The sequence below is a fragment of the Taeniopygia guttata genome, chromosome 2, assembly GCF_048771995.1.
Source record: "Taeniopygia guttata chromosome 2, bTaeGut7.mat, whole genome shotgun sequence".
Classification (NCBI taxonomy): domain Eukaryota; kingdom Metazoa; phylum Chordata; class Aves; order Passeriformes; family Estrildidae; genus Taeniopygia; species Taeniopygia guttata.
Window position 1 is genome coordinate 81,672,337 of NC_133026.1, and position 18,622 is coordinate 81,690,958.

Consider the following 18,622-nt stretch of genomic DNA (forward strand, 5'->3'; position numbering starts at 1 on the left):
CATACAAAAATCTTTCAGGAAAAAATTTTGCAACTAAACCAGGAGTTACAAATATTGTTCCTTTGCTCTCTTTCAACCTGCACCTACATGATATATTAGGTGATGTTCAACTGCTGTCAAAAGACACTGGCAACTATTACCTCACCTGATAGTTTAGACCTTTGTCAAATCCATCTTCATTTATCTTTTGTCAGAGGTGAAAAGTCTGTGTATCCTATGTAGTCTTATGTGGAAACTATACAGTTTACATAGAAACTATACAAGGTATTACTTTTGGCATCTCCAAATCTTCAAATCTGGACATATTTGAATAGATGGCTTAGATTCTTAAATTTGTCTGAATTGAAGCATGCATGGAATGATTGGAAACTATGTAAAATTATGTGGTTAAAAAAAAAAGACATCTGCTCTAGGCTGATTTTCTAAATGTGTGTTGAATTCAAATTAAGATAAACAGTAACCAAACTAGAAATCTAAATCTAAAATATTTTATGAACATTCAGCATACAAAAGTTTGGTAAAACACAGAAAGTTTGATACACAGGACCAACAAGCCGTGATTTTTTTCTAAAGGACTACTCATTATACAGCATATGAAGTAGCTGGAGAAAGAAACAGGCTCTAGGAAAGATTAAGTCCTTCTGCTATGGCAAAATAAATGCTTACTTCTGACAGTGAAAGCCAAGCTCTGCAAATGCTCCTCCCATTACTCACAGCATTAACATAAACACAAGAAAATGGAAGTCTTATATGCTCATTCTGAATGTGAGTCTAAATGTAGGCAATACCCCAACAAATGGTACAGGAGAGAGACAGATATCAGTTCTCTAATCTGTAGCAACTTCCAAACCTTGATTGAAATAATTCTGATTCTAATCTGCAAGAATGACCTAACCTTGTGAAGAAACACAGTTGTGTTTAGAAGTTCTTGAACTAAACATAAGAGCCTATTTAAATACAATGCCTACCAATGCAGCCTGTTTCACTTGCAATTCCAATTCTTCTTCAAAAGCACAAATTTCACTCTTAACTTGATAGTAACCCAGACTCCCTGCATTCAGCCTGAACTGCACAGAAGAACTGAATAAAGTTCTGGGTTGCACATGTTTTCTGTGTTAGAAGTCTTACTCCTAATTATTCTTTCCCATGCACAGTTAGCGAACACAAACCTGTTTGCCAACATGATTGCTGATGTTATGTTACTGAATAAAGATTTGGCTTTACCTACTCTAGTTTCAGAAAACTTTTTTAATGATAAATTAACCATTGAACTAAAGCTGGGTAACACAAGGAGCTGTGTTATCTGAACACAACTACCTATTTGCACAAATCAAAGAATCCCCGAACTGGATGATGCCTGGAGCTATTTTCAAGAATGCCTTTTATATCCATATGTATTCTGAGTATATTCTATTTTTAGCTGACGTCTTAAAGTTGAAGGGAGGGAAAAAAAAAAAAACCAACCTGAAACAGCCATTTCAGGCTAGCTGGAGAAAACCTGTCAGCGTCCCAGTTCCATTTCCAAGAGCACTTAGGAAAAAAGAACCTCTTCAGCATGCTAAAATAATTAGGAGCTCATGCACCTGAGCTGGATGTGCGTAGTTAAGGGACTAAGAGAACCATAAGAAGGAAATTATAATTTAACCTCTGGAAGGATTAAACATATTTCTATTGGTACATCTGCACAGCATAAATCAAATGTGGGCTTCCCAAGTACAATTTTGATAGACAGAAAAAAATAAACTTTGCTCAGACATCCATTACTGATTATAAGTAAAGTGTTCTGAGTCTTATCTGTATGAAAAAAAGCAAAATTATCTTTAAAGCTACCCTGTGCCTCAGGAAAGGTTTTCCCATCATGATAGATAGCACCACCTCCAAACCAGAGACTGTCGAGCTGTTGCTTTTGCAGTGGGAAATAAGAGTGATGCAAGAGCGCACCCTCCCTGTCACTGGAGCAAATTGAATTCAGCAAATCGCATTTTCCTGATTACCAGTAGCAAAATCTTTTAATACTCTGTAAGATAAATAAAATTTAAAAAAAAAATCCTATGCTTGAGTAAATTTAAAGTCTTATTGCTAGATGAACAACATTCAGTTCCCTGACTCCACAGGGACTTTTACTTAAACATAAGATAATAATCATAAGAAAACCCAAACTCTACAAAATGCACAGGAAAGAAAAAAAAAAAAAAAAAGCTTTTTTTCCTCCAGATGCAATACTCACCTAGAAAGAAACAAGGACAAGCTAATTGTGAAGTAACTACTGACAGCAATCTGCTCAAACAATGCTGGAAAATTAATTCATGTTCACCACAATCCTTTTCATAAAACATCGTTAGAAAGATCCTGCTGAGCCTCTTTTTACCTCCTGCATCAAAAGGGTCTCTGAAATTTAAATGCATAATGAATGAATAGTGTATTTTGCCTTGATAATTTAAATAGGATTCATGCTTGGAGTATTACAGTCCTCACAATCAGATGCCTCCCCACTTCTCCTCCCCCACAGTCCTCTCTCCTCTCAGGAGTTCACCAGAGCCAGAAACCACAGGTTTTTAGCTCTTACAGAACATAAAGGCTTGCAGGTAAAAGTAGAAGGAAGCTGTGAGGTGGATGAACAGGTGGGTCATCTTGAGAAGTGTTTATAAACCTTTCTGGCTTTAAAGACAGAAAAGGCTTTAAAGGCATGGCTGCCATGACTGTTTACAGCCTCAGATACTCCAGGCAGCATCCTGAATCTTGGGGTCTGCCCAGGCATTTCCAAGTCTTCCAATTAAATAGCCCTGTCAGCACTGTCCTGCAGAACGCTGCTGTACACTTGGATGTTTCAGTATTTCCACAATGTTTGATGAAGACACACATGGACAACCCATCTGGCTGTTCAGAGCCCACTGGAGGCAGAGACATTGGTGGTAAGAACCACCAGAAATTCTGCTACATAAAGCTGTAAGACCATGCTGTAATCTAAGGGCACATTTATGACAGATTTTTCTTTTAAGCATTAAATTTAGAACTTCAGGGAATGTACAGAGAAGAAAAAAAAAACCTCAACCATATCCTACATAAATCTGAGATTGCTGAAGATTAAGTAACAAGTACAGTCAGCCTAAGAGAGTCATTGTCCCCTTTGGGACAGTAGAGACTATATTAGGACTGTAGATGACAAGTGAAAGCAAATACACTAAAACAGGAGAGATGAAAATTCTTTCATGTCACTAAGACCAGACTGTACAAGTAGATGGGAGTGGCAGCAACATTTACTCCATTTAGACACAGCAGTCCTGGGGTAGACCTCTTCCTCCCCGCGGGAGGACCCTTCTCACAGATAAAGAATTAGCCATTTTCAAGCCATTGCAGACACCCAGGTGCTACACAATAAGAATTTTAATACTTTTCATGCCTACAGGATTACATTCCTCAAAATGTCAAATGCCTCCTCCTTTACTCTTGAGTTTGGGCCCATCTGTGCCAGTGGGCCAATGATCAGGAATGGGAAGCAAGAGCCATAGGGACTAAGCTAGGATGCCAAGCTAGGTCCAATTGTGTCATGAAATTCACATGCAATTTTATCCACTAAAGGAATCAGGGTTATTGAAGCTGCCTGAAATGTTGCATTTTTTATTCCAGATACCACAAAAGCATCTAACAGGAAACCCAGAATAAAGCCACATGTATTTCTCCAACAAAACTGAGAAAGGAAGGCCAATACCTCAGTCATACCACAGTCCCTAGACAGATTACATCCAGTCGATCTTCTACTCGCCACCAGAGCTCTGAAGTGACAGCCAGCTAGCACATTCAGCCATCCCCAGGAGGTAAGTCACTCCTACACCAAAGCCAAAGATCAAAAGTTTGTCAATACAAGAAGAGTGCAAATGGGTGCAAAAAGCTGGGTGATGGTATCTGTTCTCTCTAGTACTTCACAGCATTTTGACATGGCATCATAAAAGCTAGCTTGTGCTTTGATAAATCTCCAGCTGAAGTAGATTCTCAGGTGTCATAAAATTCTTTAAACTTGTGTCTGTAGCTGCTGCCATGACTGAATAATGAAAACAAGAGGATTATGTGTCTTTTTTGTCTATTTCTTTTTTCCTCCCTGAAATGAGGAAAGCCACAGGTAATTCAACCAGTAAAACTCTGAACTTGAATAAAAGGAGATCATTAACGCTAATGGAAACATTTCATCTGGTTCATTTATCAACTCTGTGAGACAAGCTGGTGAATTTAATCATACTGTCAGCAAATTTGCCCAGGTGTCTCTTCTCTTCATAATTTCTAACCCATCAGCTTTCACTGTTTGGAGTAGCTATAAATTCTCATTTTCCAGCCCTGTGCTTTATAGTTCATCCCATATATATTTACTCAGTACTACAAATCTCCAACTCTTTGTACAGGCCATGTTTCCCATATTTGTCACATTAGGACACTCAGCTCATGCATGGCAGTTCTTGTGTCACAATCATTCGTAAACACAGATAAAATAACGTGTTTCCAAAGTTAATTTTCAACTAACCGCACCACTTTGGCACAAATATTTGCACTCAGCGCCATCTATTGATGCTAGTCGGGTTCAGAACACCCTGGCTCAGTCACCACCTAGCACTAACCCACACCACAGGCTTTACCAAACAATTTAAATATATAGATATTAATAGCAGCAATACTGGGTTAGGCATTAAAAATATTTGCTAAATCGGTGTTGAAATTTGCCTCTGTTTCTAGTTAGCCCTACTCTGTTATGTGACAGAAATAAAAATTAAATACTGATGTGAGTTTTCCAGATAAGAACTTTTGGCATGTCTTGCCCTTATTAGTATCTTAGGCATCCTGGAGCTGTGCTCCATACAACATACTTCTCGTAGTAGCAGTAACAATAGTAGGGGGTGATTAAGTTCTTATTAACAGATCTGCAGCTTGGCATGTCACACTTTCCATTCTGCTAGAATGGTTCTTTTATATTTCAGGTAAAGATCATTAACGGCTTGGATTATGCTTCCTTTTTCTTGGTGGAAATTTTCTTTTCTATCTATCTACTCTTAAAAAACATTGTTCAGTCTCAGACTTCTATGGTGCATTATAAGGAGCAACTCTGACCTAGACAGATACAACCTTTAGTTATATAGATAAAACTTAGGCTAATAGCAGCTTCCAAATCTTGCCACTAAAAAAGCCTTTTCCTGATGCTTCCAACTCCATCAGTACTGTTTTACAATTTTCCAGAGTGTGTAAGTAATCTACATACTCATGAATTGCAGAATAAAGACAAACAATCAAATTTTAATTATCAAAAGTTTCCATGATGAATCTTTGCAACTCCCTGGAACAAAAAAAAAAAGTGAAGGCAATTTGGAGTACTTTGCTGATGTCCTACACAAACTACTACTCCCACACACCTTCATTGTGTTACCATTGCAAATGCAAGTTGACTGAAGTCAGAGAAGTCAGAAATTGTTACCTGTAGTAATTATCATCATACAGAGAAGATACAAAAAATTGCATTTCGTGATCAGTAATTTCTGACTGGGGACTACCCTTTTCCAGGGATTATCAACTTCAGAAATCACTAGGTTTTTACCTGTTTCAGTCTACTGGTCCTAGAATTTGTAGATATATTTTCACTAGTGCAGGACAAAGCAAAAAACCAAACAATACCTACCTGACTTATGTTCCCATTAAAAAACTTCATAAACCCAGCTGAAAGTAAAATTTAAAAAATGTTACATTTTTTTTGTGGTATTAGAGAAAAATTTAACTAGAAAAAGCCCTACAGAGGTGAAGTGGTCCAGCAAGACTGACTGAAATTGGAATGGTTTACCTGAGGCCTTGTCCAGCCAGATTTTTACAATTTCAAATCTTACTACCAGACTAGAGCACTTGTATTCCAATGCTTAACCACTCATAATTAGTAATGCTCACACCCACACAGCACATTTCCCATAACCTTCCATTCCCTGACTATTCCTTTTTAACAGAGGAATGGGAGGAAAACAGCAAATAATTTTGTTCAACCACTGTGTAAGAAGAGGTCAGAAAACTCATGCACAGAATTGCTCTGTTAGTCTCTAATCTGAGGGGTAAACAACCTGCTGGGCTGCCTTGCCTCCTTCCAGGGCCTTTGTGAGGACAGAACAAATCCTGCTCTTGCAGCTGGGAACCTCAACACTGCCCTGCTGATCTACAGAAGACTGCATATATATGTATGAATGACAGATAGAATGATCTTGTTTTCTGTTCTTAAGTCTCCTAAGAAATTTCCTGAAGAGAACAGAGATGATTTCACCCACAATTAGACAGTAATCGATACCCAAGTGACTTTTACAACTTGGACATGCAAACGTTAACAATGGTGAGATTGCATCTATTCATTTTGGCTCCAGAAATTAGTCAGATGTGTCCAACGGTGATCCTGAAGGAGTGAATGTAGCCCATCCAAAGATTCAGCTTTTCTTGTTTGGACAGGAGAAGCATGAAGCAAGGAATTTTCTTACAAAAATTTTCTCAACAGAACCTCCATCAAGGATCAGTGCTGGAGTTTCACTAATAAAAAGTGGCAATTTTAGCACAGAGGTTATAGATTTCGTTTAAATATCCCTTTCATTCTGTGACACAAAATCCTGTAATAAAAGCTCCTAAATCCTGTTTGGTTTAGGTCTGAATATGAGTGAGTGAAGTGTTTATTTGGAAGCCATGTCTTAGTAAATCCATAAATCTACCTACTGTTCACCTCTCCTAAGTTACTGAAGCAGGAAGCAGCTTGCTGCTTCCTAAGAATTCTTACCAGAAGAACATGTCACATTTTGGTGGAGAAGGGAAAAATAGCTGGTGTTGGATGAGTTGCCCCCTTTGTCTTTCCTGACCTCACACACAGCCATGCATATCATCAGTATGCACTGCATATGGGCCATTCATAATTTGTTTTTATACTCAGGCAACAATCTGTCAATAGAAAGGTATTATGAAAAAAGCAAATACTTTTTTTGAGAATCCTTAATTGATTTGAAACCAAAAGGCTACAAGTGCCATAGGCAGCTCAAAGCCAAAACTTTTGCAGTAGCACAACACTGAAAACTATGAGCAGAGCTTTAGACAGGCACTATCAGTTAAGGTTCTGAGGCATCCTCTAGTATTTTTCTTCACACATTTTTCTGTTATCCAAGATACTTCCTTTCAGGCTTCTAAGGCTAGTTCCAAAATCCTCCTTTTTTGGTACATCTGCTTTCCACAACACTTCAAGCCCCAATCAAAACAGTGTAAGTGCATAAGAGCAGCCACCTACTCAATAGCTCTGACATGTCTTTCAAGTGAAGAATTCAGGTCATAACTTTGGTTTAGTCCAGGTATTACTAAACTTATAACCAGACTATACTGGCAGCAGTCAGCAAGTAGGCAGCTTCCTGTCCTTGAGATCACAGAAGCTGACAGATTTACTTCCCCACACACACACCAAGTGATCAGTTGCCTGTTAGCTCACAATTTAGGCTTTTCTTTTTAACCAGAAATGATGGAGAGCTCACATTGCTTGAAGGCACGCTGTTTTCCAACGGTACTCTGAGTATTGCTATGCCCATTCTCAAGAGCTGTTCCCATGGAAAGAAACAATGCCGAACCAGGAGCATGGTACTAGCTGTCACATTTCTGCCTTCTTACCCTGCCTCAGTGCACAGGGATGGAGTTACAGGGAAAGTCCAATGCAACACCAGGATCAACATCTCTTGTAAACAGGAAGAGATCATAACTGAGCTCTTTTTATGATGGACTCTCTGGGTCCCATCCCTCTATTCAATTTGCAGCCTCTTCCTTCCACTTTTTAAGTCCATGACTAGTTTTGCCTATGAACAGTGCACAAAATAGTCACTAGGGCTGGGATCAAGGGGATTTCTCATATTTTTATCAGAGAACAAGGATTCAAGGGAGAACACCAATGCATTAAATACAGACTGATAACAAGGATAGACAGTTGAGCAGAATCTGTGGGAGGAATAAAGCAAAACCATCATCTGGGACAGAAGGGAAAAGGTGGAGTCTAGGAAGTTACAAAACCAATGTTGCTGCACTTAATCTTTGTGTCTGCAGAGATTATATATCCCGCTGTCAGCCATGTCCCACTGGCTGACTGACAGAAAAAATAGTTATTATTATCCCATCTACTACTGAGTGGTTATTATTTTCCCTTCCCACTACTTTGCTTTTCTCCAGCAGATACTCATTAAGATTTACCAAATATCCTCCCTGATTGCCAATCCCTAGCCCTGCACTGCTGTCTATTAAAAACACTTCAGTTCCCTTTCTCAGCATTCACAGATTTATATATATACAATGGCTCCTTCCAGAGACTCATTTTTTTTAATTTTTAATTAGTCAACTACTGACACTTCAGAGTCCTTTCAGAGGGTTAACAAAACTCAAAAAAAAAAAAAAATAAAAAGGCAAGATACATCCAATCTTTGAGGAGGCTGAAACCTAGATGAAGGTTTTGAAAGGAATTTTAAAACTACAGGGAGGAACTAGAAAAAGAAAGTTAATTAAAAGTTACGGCATCCCAAGTAATTAGTCAGTTGATCTCCTCTTGAGAATACTGTGGGCACTGCCTCCAGCTCCTCTGCTTTCTCATTATCAAAGGACCAAATCCACAACTACAAAAGAAATATCCATGCTCATTACTTCCTTTAGAAAAACATCACCATCAATTGAGGGCACCCATCCACCTTCCAAGGTTATTCTGAAGGTGCTCAGCATGAACAATTTAAAGCAGATGTTCAAAGTGTACATCAAAGAATGGGACATGAATGTCCTTTCATCCATTAAGTATCCCATAAAAAAGTACAGAAGAGTGACTGGTCTCCAAAGTTTATTACAAATCAAAGAATAGAAAACTTTACATAAAAATATGTCAATTTTAGCTTCCACATAGTTGTCCACACAAAAAATTTAAACATTTTTTTAAACCTGTAGCACATAACCACAGTGATAGCCAGGCCAATTAATTTGGTTCACCATGACTGAACTGTTACATGATACCACTTTTCAAATGAATTTTGCTTTAAAATGGACACTAGTATAAGACACCAATTAAAGCCTCTAAAGGCTCTTTAATGTAGTTATGCTCAATATTGCTAGTGTGTGAAGACTAAGCAGTACAGGCTCATGTAACAGCCCTTAGATATTATTTATGAATCAGCTCACAATTTTTAGAACTTTTTTATTGTGATGAGTCTGGAGCATTAAGACAAACTTTCTGCAAACAGATATGCACTACTCTAGTTTGGAATGTTGCCCTCTCTCCCCTCAAGGACCTGCTTGTGTTTGACAGATTCAGTAATAACATGAACTACTTCTGCTTCAAAGGCATACAGCATATTAAAAAGCTTCATGCTTGACAACTTATTTCAATATCCAGATACCAGTTTTAAAACCTTCTCTATCTGTACGCAGTATAGATGTCCTGTTAACAGAATTCTTCAGCTTTCTCTGCTAGTGGACTTACATAACTCACCTGTAGTTTTCTGTATAGCTTAAGAACTCTCACTTTAAAAAGGGAAGTCAGAGGGCATGAGATGTGACCTACTCCCAGGACAACTGTGGTGCTTTAAAAACTCAGGGTTAGGCAGGATGTACATTTTTCAAAAAGTTAAAGACAGTGTTTGTCATGGCAATACACACTTGCATAGTATACCTGTATGCATCTGTAAATTAAGTGCCAGCCACTCATACTGTGTACAACACTGGGCTGTGCTCTCCTGCAACACATTAAAAGATACTTCTTGTAATGCTTAGAGCAGCTGAAGTACTTCTTATATATTTGCTCTTAACAGAACTAATGCATACTACTATACAGATTCCTTAATGGAATCAACATATTTCCTTTCTCCACATTCCTTAAGCCGGGTACCTCTGTTTAATAGTGTTGTTGTTTCAACCCAAACATTAACAGGTTATGTTACTAAAATGCATCAAAGCATGTAGTTCACAGCTTTTTGATTTCTTATCAGGACTTGAACCAACCTTTTTCCCATTCCTCTCAAAAGTTTTACTTCTGGTACTACAAATGTTTGATTTGTTGTCTAGTTAAAGAAAATTAAAACTCATTGGTCAGAGCAAGACAATTGATAGAGGCCAGACAATGAGCTAAAAAACACAGGGTCAAAACGCTTTGGAGCTTAGTAAAGTCAAAACTGTAAGCCAAATTGTACTTTCATTGTGAATCAAGAAGCCTCAAATATTACCAAATGTCATGTTTATAACACTGCTCAGACAACCTGCCGAAACTATGACCCCAACTTAGATAATGCAACCTGGGAAAGGATCTGTAAATTAAAAAACCTTTTCCCCTTAAATATAACTTATGTGATAATATGAAATTAAATTAAAAATTCCAAATTATTGCACAAATCATACTTCCAATATTTACAAAGAAAAAAACTGAGCGTTGGAAAAAAAAAAAGCAAATCAGGAGAGCAGCAAATTCACTTTTATGATTTCCCAACTTGATTTGCTGCAAAGAAGAAAAAAATATAATTCCAAGGGGCAGAAGTTTCCTTCACTTCTAAAATAGAAGAAAAGGAACAGATATAGCCACAGCAAAAAAGCTACAGCATTTGTAAATGTCCTTGCAGTTCTATTGTCAGAGCTGCTTCGGCACTGAATGAACCATTGTGGGAAGGCAGAAAACAAACTTCCACATTTAATAAGGCTTCACAGATAAGCACAACTACTTCTTGAAGATGGACTCAACCACCACACAAAGAAACATGCAAAGAAGTCAGCTGCAGATATTTGGCAACACCAATAAAACGATGTGCTGGACGCTGGTCTCCATCCCTCAAGTTGAGTGGCACTCACTCAGTTTGTCTGAACAGAAAGGTCATTCTGGCATCTGCCATTATCTGCTCAGACTAATAGGCAAGCTGTCTCTGTGTTTTTTCCTTCTCCATATATTTCGATTGTACTGGTGGTGTCCACGGTTACCAACCGGTTGCCTCATGCCTCCACTGCCAACAGGGCTGTAGCTGTTGCCTTGGTTATGTGTTCCTTTCATGGAAAACTTCATTCCACTGTGCTGCTGAAAAAAAATAAAATAAAATAAGCAATCACTTAGGCATAAAAACAGGAAACAAAACATATTACCAGCTGTATTTCCTCAGCATACAAGTCACTTCTACAAAACACTGCTTGAAGCAACTGGTCTTTTCATGCTTGTTTATTTGTAGCTGTGCAAGTCCCAAGGCACTAACAGCTTACTAAGTGTTTTCTGTAGAAAATGTCCTGCAAATGAAATGGTGCAGATTTCAAAGCATCCTTCAAATATACTTCAAAGTATATTTCATCTCAGTATGAAATATACTCACTGTACAACTCCCTTATAAAACCAGGGAATTTCCACATTAAATACTAATTATGACAGATGTGCGTATTTTGGAGTATCTCAGCAGGAACATTACCAACTGAGATACTTCAGTCCTTCAGAAACATCGTGGAGAAATGTAAGGGCATGATCACATGAGCTGATGCGTGGGGACTACAAATCTGCTTTCCCCATAATCTCAAGTCAGTGACAAGCTAACTAAGCATGGCTTGTCAGGAGCCTGTAAATCCTACTGGTCTGATCATCAGCTTACAGAGCTCCTAGACTGTACCTCATATAAAAACCAAGGCAAAACAATTAAGTGATCACAAATATAGCATAACACTTTCTTTGGGGGAACTCCAATAACTTGAAACAAAAACTGCCCAGAAGGTTTAGCAGCAGCCTGAGTAAATCTACCCCACCATAAGGTACTACAAGCATCTTTATCACTTAATGACATACACTAAGCTGGCTTAATGTGTATGTACTTAAATTAGGTACAAGAGTTTCAGAAGATGAAAGACTTCCTAAATAATGGTTATATCAATGCAAGCAACCTTTCCTGATGTGTGACAGCAACAACTCAACAGACAACTGATTGCCTGTAACAAGAGCTAATTCTAACCTTGAGGGGTTGAACAGGAACACAGAGCTAACATTTGGGACAATTGCTTGGAACGCTGAAGTAGCTGCAGGTATTTCATATTCTGTATTTCCAAATGAATGTGAAGTAGAAAGAAACGAGAACACTAAACTACCATTACAACTGCATGCACAAAACAAAAACAGTTATTGAAAGCATAATTCCATAAGGAACATTTTATTGTCAAACTGTTACTAGAAGAGACACTGAGCATCCAGAACGTCAAACTGGTGAAGACCAGTGTTGAGGAGCAACTACAATTAACTTCAGGGTGGCAAAAAAACCTTAAAATTATTTTGATTTATACAGTGTCCTACAGCAACCTAATCACCCTTCAACATGCAACTTCTAAACACCAAGTGTTGTTCTCAGACTTCCAGTGGGAAAATAACTCAAGGACAAATAGAAAAAGGAAACGCAAGCTGAAAATTTTTCATATTTAAGAGACACTACTTTCCAAACATAGTTTATTGATATATGTTTCATTAATAGCTTCTAGTAAATATTTTAGCAAGTAAACAACATGAAACCATAAAAGATTAGAATGTTTTCTATTTTTGGCAAGGGGTCCTTCAAGCAAATACACAATGTCACATCCTTGTGCAAAGTTTTCTAGTTCAGTAAGTATATCTCTGACTCAATTATATACAAACATTTACTTGAAATGGCGTCAAAATACTAAAAATTACCCTATAGTAGTAGGGTAATAACCCTATAAAAGTAGCTAGTTGTCATAGTGACCCTCAATTGCTGAAGACAGACAGAGAAAAACTTTAGTATTGCTACTGAACAACCAGAACAAAACTCATCAAGAAGCATACAAACTTCCAGGAAGCCCACCCATCCACTTCAGTTGAAAACGTGAAAAATCTGAGAATTTCTTCTTCAGTATGAATGAGGATTCCCAAAAAAAAAAAACCTACAGGGAGCAGGACGGCAGGTGACCCCAAGATCAGACAAGCAGCACAGCAAATATGGCAAGTGCATCTACCTGGATCCTAAAAGATGTCATACTCCTTGTTTGCTCAAAAGGTAAACAAACCTTCAAAGAATGATTAATAAGCCAGCCAGAACATGAACTTGAGCTTGTGATTAAGCATTCTGCATTGCTTTTAGGCCATCAAGATAAACACTGTCAATTGGAGCAGGATCTGAATCCATCAGTCTAATGATTCATCAGCTGAGAGAGGTGCTTAAGGAAGTTGACTCAGGGACCACTTATATTTACCAGTTCTCAACTACATTTTGCTCACTGGTTTGTTCATTTTTTTGAAACCATTAGCTTTTAGCATCCTGCATCCTTTGCTATGGCACTTTAGAGCTTAAATGAGCATCACTTTTAATTTGAACCTACTACGGGATGATCTATCAGTTCTTGGAGAAAATAATTTCTTGTCATTCTGTTCTCTAACTTTTTCATATACAGTTGATGCCCACACAGACCTAGATCATATACCTCATCTTGTCAAGGTTAAACAATCATTCTTTCTTCACACAGAAGCAATTCCATGCGTTTGATCACTATTAACATCTTTCTCTATTCTGCTTCCATTTGTGTTTTGACTCTCCTCTGATGAGGAAAAATATGTCAAAATTATACTCACTGTTGGTGTTCTGCAAGATGCCATCTTTACAAGAAACTGTGTGCTCAGGGTCCACCACTCTCTACAAAGTTTAAATAACTTACTCTCCCTCCTAGTGCATCACCTTGAAAGGTCCTTCTGCATCCTTTCTCAGGTAGCCCTTAAGGTGCTTCACACCACCAGCAAACTTCACCAGGTTTCATCCACTGCCTTTCAGACACTAGGCAACACAAACTTCTGCAGGGCTTTTCTAGTGAACTCTATCTTTTACAAAAAAATGTATTTTTTGTTCCTAATTTTCCAAGTAGTTAATTGTTTAAAATGGGACACATATCATTCACTTCAGGAACTTCTTTCAAGATTTTCAATAAAAGAAATTTATTTCATGTTTTTGGAAACCTCAAGAGGCTGTATCAAATATCTTTCTCCTGTGCACAAACTTCTGGACGTTCCCATGCTCAGGACTCACACAAATACTGAGAGATGACATCTGTAGCAGATGACGTCTAGCGAGATCAGATAATCCAAAAAGAAAGCCCTTCATCTGTGATATGACAGAGAAATCTTCAATTTAGAAGTCTCAACTTCTTTGGATATATTTCTCTAGACAAAGCAATCTCTGCATCTTATCATTCAATAAATGAATGATAGAACTGGTTTGGTTTTTAGCTGTGTTGAGTAATCTGAGGGTAAACTAAAGAATTCACATTTAAGACAAGGCTGGGAGGGGTGGTAAGGTTCAAATTCTTCATCACATAGCAAGTTAAAAAAGCTTCCAGGAAAAAAAACCAACATAAAATAGAAAAACAAACAAAACCCCCAGAACCTAACAGAAAAAAAAAAAAAAAGCAAAGAACAAAGCACAAAAAAAAAACCCCAAACAAAAAACAAACATGGAGGTAATAAAAAAAAAAACGCAGAAAAAAACTTAAGAAAACAAATCTGGTTGCAATAGAAATACCAAGTAATTATTTGCTAAGGAAACTAAATTTCTATTCTTAAATACTGGAAAATTTACTGTACAAAACAGCTGACATTTAAAGACTGCCATTATTCAAAAAGAAAATTGATAGCAAAAAATCAATCCCCTAAAATTTGAAATAACACAAGTAACATAACAGCGCTGAAGTCTAAACATAAACAGGCTTCTGAATTGCTTTGGTCTTTTGTTAGCTTTTTTTTTTTTTAGCCTGATATAATTTCTAAAGCAAGGAAAAAAAAAGGCAGAAAAATGTTGGTAATAAAGTGTCTGCGCTCAACTTAAAAATAGATTATACATATAGTGCTCAAAATGATTGCTAAGTACTTACAGAGGTAAAGGAAACACTTAGAAATGGCATAAGACAGTTTTGAAAGATCACATATTTACTGTTTTGTTGTTAAGAGGATTAAAGGCCATGACTGAATCTAGTCTGCAGCTGACCAGACTTGCAATCAAACTCACACACCTCAAAACCATTTCATGCGAAATACCAGAGCAGTATTCAGTGCTACCTTATGGTACCATTAACATTTTAAGTATCCCTTAAATAACCTATCATGCTTTCTCAAAATATTTCACAAAATTCGCAATATTCCCAAATTCTCTATTTTAGGCTTGTAGCACTCACTTACTGACTTTCTGATCATAACATCTGTAAATACACTAAAAAATTTAACTTCTTTATGAAATAGATTCATTGTGTTGCAGAGAAATAATGGACAATAACCTAACCAACATTTCAGTCCGATGACATAAGGAATAAGCCAATTATTAGGCAATTTAGCCTCATTACTTTAGATTAGTTAATAGGATTCTGCAAGATACTTGCACATGCTACCTTAACCTGGTAAGATTTCTATGTGGGTTAGAATTCTAAGCTGAAGTAGAGACAAAACAAAATAAGTTGTTCAGCATTGGCAATCTAAGGAAATAAGGCTAAAAGCACAGCAAGGAAAGATTCTTCTTTTTGGGACCTACAGGTCACTTTCAGCTATAACTGATAAAATCTTGAGTCCTGAATAGATTTTATAAAATGAGCCCAAACTATTTTCTGCTGTTACTAAAAGGGAAAATTTATAGAGCCAACCATAAGAACAGCAAAGAAAAGGAAAATCAACATGGGGACTAAAAAGAGCTCAAAAGCAAGAAAGATTTTAGATATTTCTTACCTTCCAGCACAAGAGAACTTGGAAAAATAAAAGCTTCAAGGGAGCAGATTATTTCAATATTTCACTTTTTGTTTCACTTTATTATAGATTACTGGCAGAGCTACCACACAAGGGTCAAAGTTGTCTTCACCTTTCACAGCAGGTTAGGCAATATTAGTATGAGCAGCTCCAAGATAAAGAGAGAGCAGAGAGCCTAGTCCCCAGAATGAGCGATTGACAGCAGACAGTACTGTCAGCATCACAGCAAATACTGAACTACATTATGGTAAAGAAAGTAGAATGACACATTAAATAAATACCCTTTTTGATCTTGTCAGTACTCAAGTTTCAAAACTGAGGGGCAAGAGTCAAAACAATGCTACAAGAAGACAGAACTCATACTGCAACTTTGCAGCTGTTGTGACATGGGCCATGAAGTGTATCTGCATACTTGTCACTACAGAGAACAAGAGATAATAGCTTTTTTAGCAAAAAACTGACAGTTTCAGACCTTAAAGCGAAATCTTGCCTAACTGAGAATTCTCACTTTTGATTTGGAACAGGAAAACTATTACTACAGTAAGAAAACCCTTTCCAAATGATGAAGTGATACCAATACATGTGAAAAAGTCTGCAGAGGAAATACATATGTGATTATTCAAATCAATCTCAGTTTGTGAGCAAAAATCTGATTACAGTGACACTGGAAGATAACGGAGTACTATGTTAACAAAAGGAAGGTATAACCTCCGCATTTGCGTAAATCTTCTATTTATAGTGGGTTTTTTTGTGTTTCTAATAAACCACTATGTAGATTTTCCTGCAACTCAGAAAGCACTCAGGAAGCAACTGCCAGTGTGGCCAGAGGATTTCATACAGTCCTATAAACAGCTCGACTGGATGTTTATATGGAGACCTCTGGAGACCCCTTAACCCAAAATTCTGTTGTAAGCACTCAGATTAGCTTACCCAGGGCCTGGTCAGGCTAAGTCAGCTTCCATACATGGAAGGGTAACACCACATAAAGATTGTCTCTGTAAGTATAGGGCAACCCAGATGAAAAATCTCTAGTACTGTTTTCACCTGAAAAACCTCTGAAACTCGGATCTAATTTTTTCTTCTCTTATTTCCTTAGAAAAGAGAAGTAAAACATCATCTTCTCCTAAGTTTTACATGTGTTAAAAACCAATGTTCTGTCACACACAGAAGATGAGAGTCTGACATTTTGAATCAAAACTGTTTCCAAAGTAGACAACTATTGCCTACTTCCTATGAAAACACATGGGCACTGGAAAATTATTACACCCTAAATGACAGCATTTTCAATTTAAAAAAAAAAAAAAAAGTAATTTGGTTGAATGAAGGAGTCTTCAGTACCTAAACAGCTTAAAAATGCCATTGAACAAATTAGGTCATTTCTAAATTGAAGCTGACATACTGAAAACATGGAGTATCTCAATACACAAAGGGAATTTGGCATATTTCTGCAATGACATGAATTAAAATATGTCTTTACAAACTTACCCTTCATCCAAGTGAGCTACACTTTACTGTTTGCACTCATCTAAAAGAAATTTTGATTCAAGTCCCTGACCAATTTTGTCTGCAATGCTGCTAACTTTCCAGCAATCATCTCAGAAATACAAGCAGTATCAGCAGTACAAGTGAGATAAAGCAACACCATTAAAAATTGTTTTGGATAAAAGCAAACTCTGAAACAAAGTACACTAGCCACAGAAGTACCTGTAATGCAATTTTAAAAAAGCAGTCTGTAAGTTTAAATGTTCTACCTTATTTGGCCAAACTCAAAAGAATCTGTAAAAAAAGGTTGCAAGTCCCTTTACAGGTTTTGACCGTAGTATTTCAGCACTGACGTTAAGGTTTCACTTCCTAGTTGTGTCCACAGCAACGAACATATTCCCAATCAGACACTGCTCATCTTTACTGGAGACTTCCTCAGACACATCAGAAGCCAGCCAGTGCAGCAGAGGGACTGGTGCTAGCTGGCTTTAGGTACTTTGGAATCAAAACTTAACCCTTTGGGGGGAAAAAAAAGCATCTTAAAAGTTACATGAAAGAATTCTTTTGACCTAACAAAATTGAAGTTTCCTTCTGTTTCTATTTTGGTAAACTAGTGAACAGTAATCCAGCATGAATTAAACTTATCTCAAAGTAGCAACAGGGAATGTAGTCCCCTCCTCTCCTTGGGAAGTTACCAAGCAATTTCTGCCCCCTCTACTCATCTGGATATGCACCTCAACGTGTTTTCCTGCTTATTTCTAATGGGCAGCACTGCTTCATAAACTGTTCTGCTCCCCCAAGTAAAATTTCAAACTGCTGTCAGCAGACTAGAGGAATGATTACCTTGGAAAAATGATGGATGATAATGATCCTGAAAAGCACACAGACCTGTGCCAGGAGCTTAATCATTCCCTAAACTACTTGGAAATTCTCCAATTAATTATGCAGTACATAAATAGAATTGGTAATCACACCAAACATGTTTCAAAAATGAAAATACCAGGAAGCCTTAACAGCAGCAAACTTGCCTAGAAGGCAGTAATTTATTCAAAATACAGTCAAATGCTCTTGGCACCTCCTGCTTTTGAGAGTTGTATTTGACACCTAGGTACAGCTTTCCAAACTCAACTGAGGTGCAAAAAGTTGCCAGGGAGAAAGCTGAAGACACCATGCAGACAAATGAGTCCCTTTCAAATTTTTTTTAATATGAAAGAAGACTTGCTTTTAAAAAAGTTTTACACATGTTCAAATCTATCAGGGCAGGAGTCCTCTAAGATGGTAGAGTGCACTTATTAAGAGTTATAAGCTAGCTGAGTCTCATCAACTCAAAACAAAAGCCATCAGTTTAATCTCGTTTAATCTAGCCCAGTCATGCTCCAGAACGTTAGAAGTGGAAAGGAG

At 37.4% G+C, this 18,622-nt stretch overlaps 1 protein-coding gene across 4 annotated transcripts in view; it reads right to left on the minus strand.

The window, feature by feature from the left end:
- Positions 1 to 8,831: 8,831 nt before the first annotated feature.
- TENT4A (terminal nucleotidyltransferase 4A) overlaps positions 8,832 to 18,622 on the minus strand; it is a 58,176-nt gene continuing 48,385 nt past the window's right edge. For 2 of the 4 annotated variants that reach the window (XM_030265716.4, XM_030265714.4), the window contains one exon: positions 8,832 to 11,056. In XM_030265716.4, coding sequence (XP_030121576.1) covers positions 10,880 to 11,056 — 177 coding nt within the window. In that variant the 3' untranslated portion in view covers positions 8,832 to 10,879. Of the gene's footprint in view, positions 11,060 to 18,622 lie in introns of all 4 variants that reach the window. The other 2 variants (XM_030265715.4, XM_012571831.5) reach the window with 1 other exon arrangement.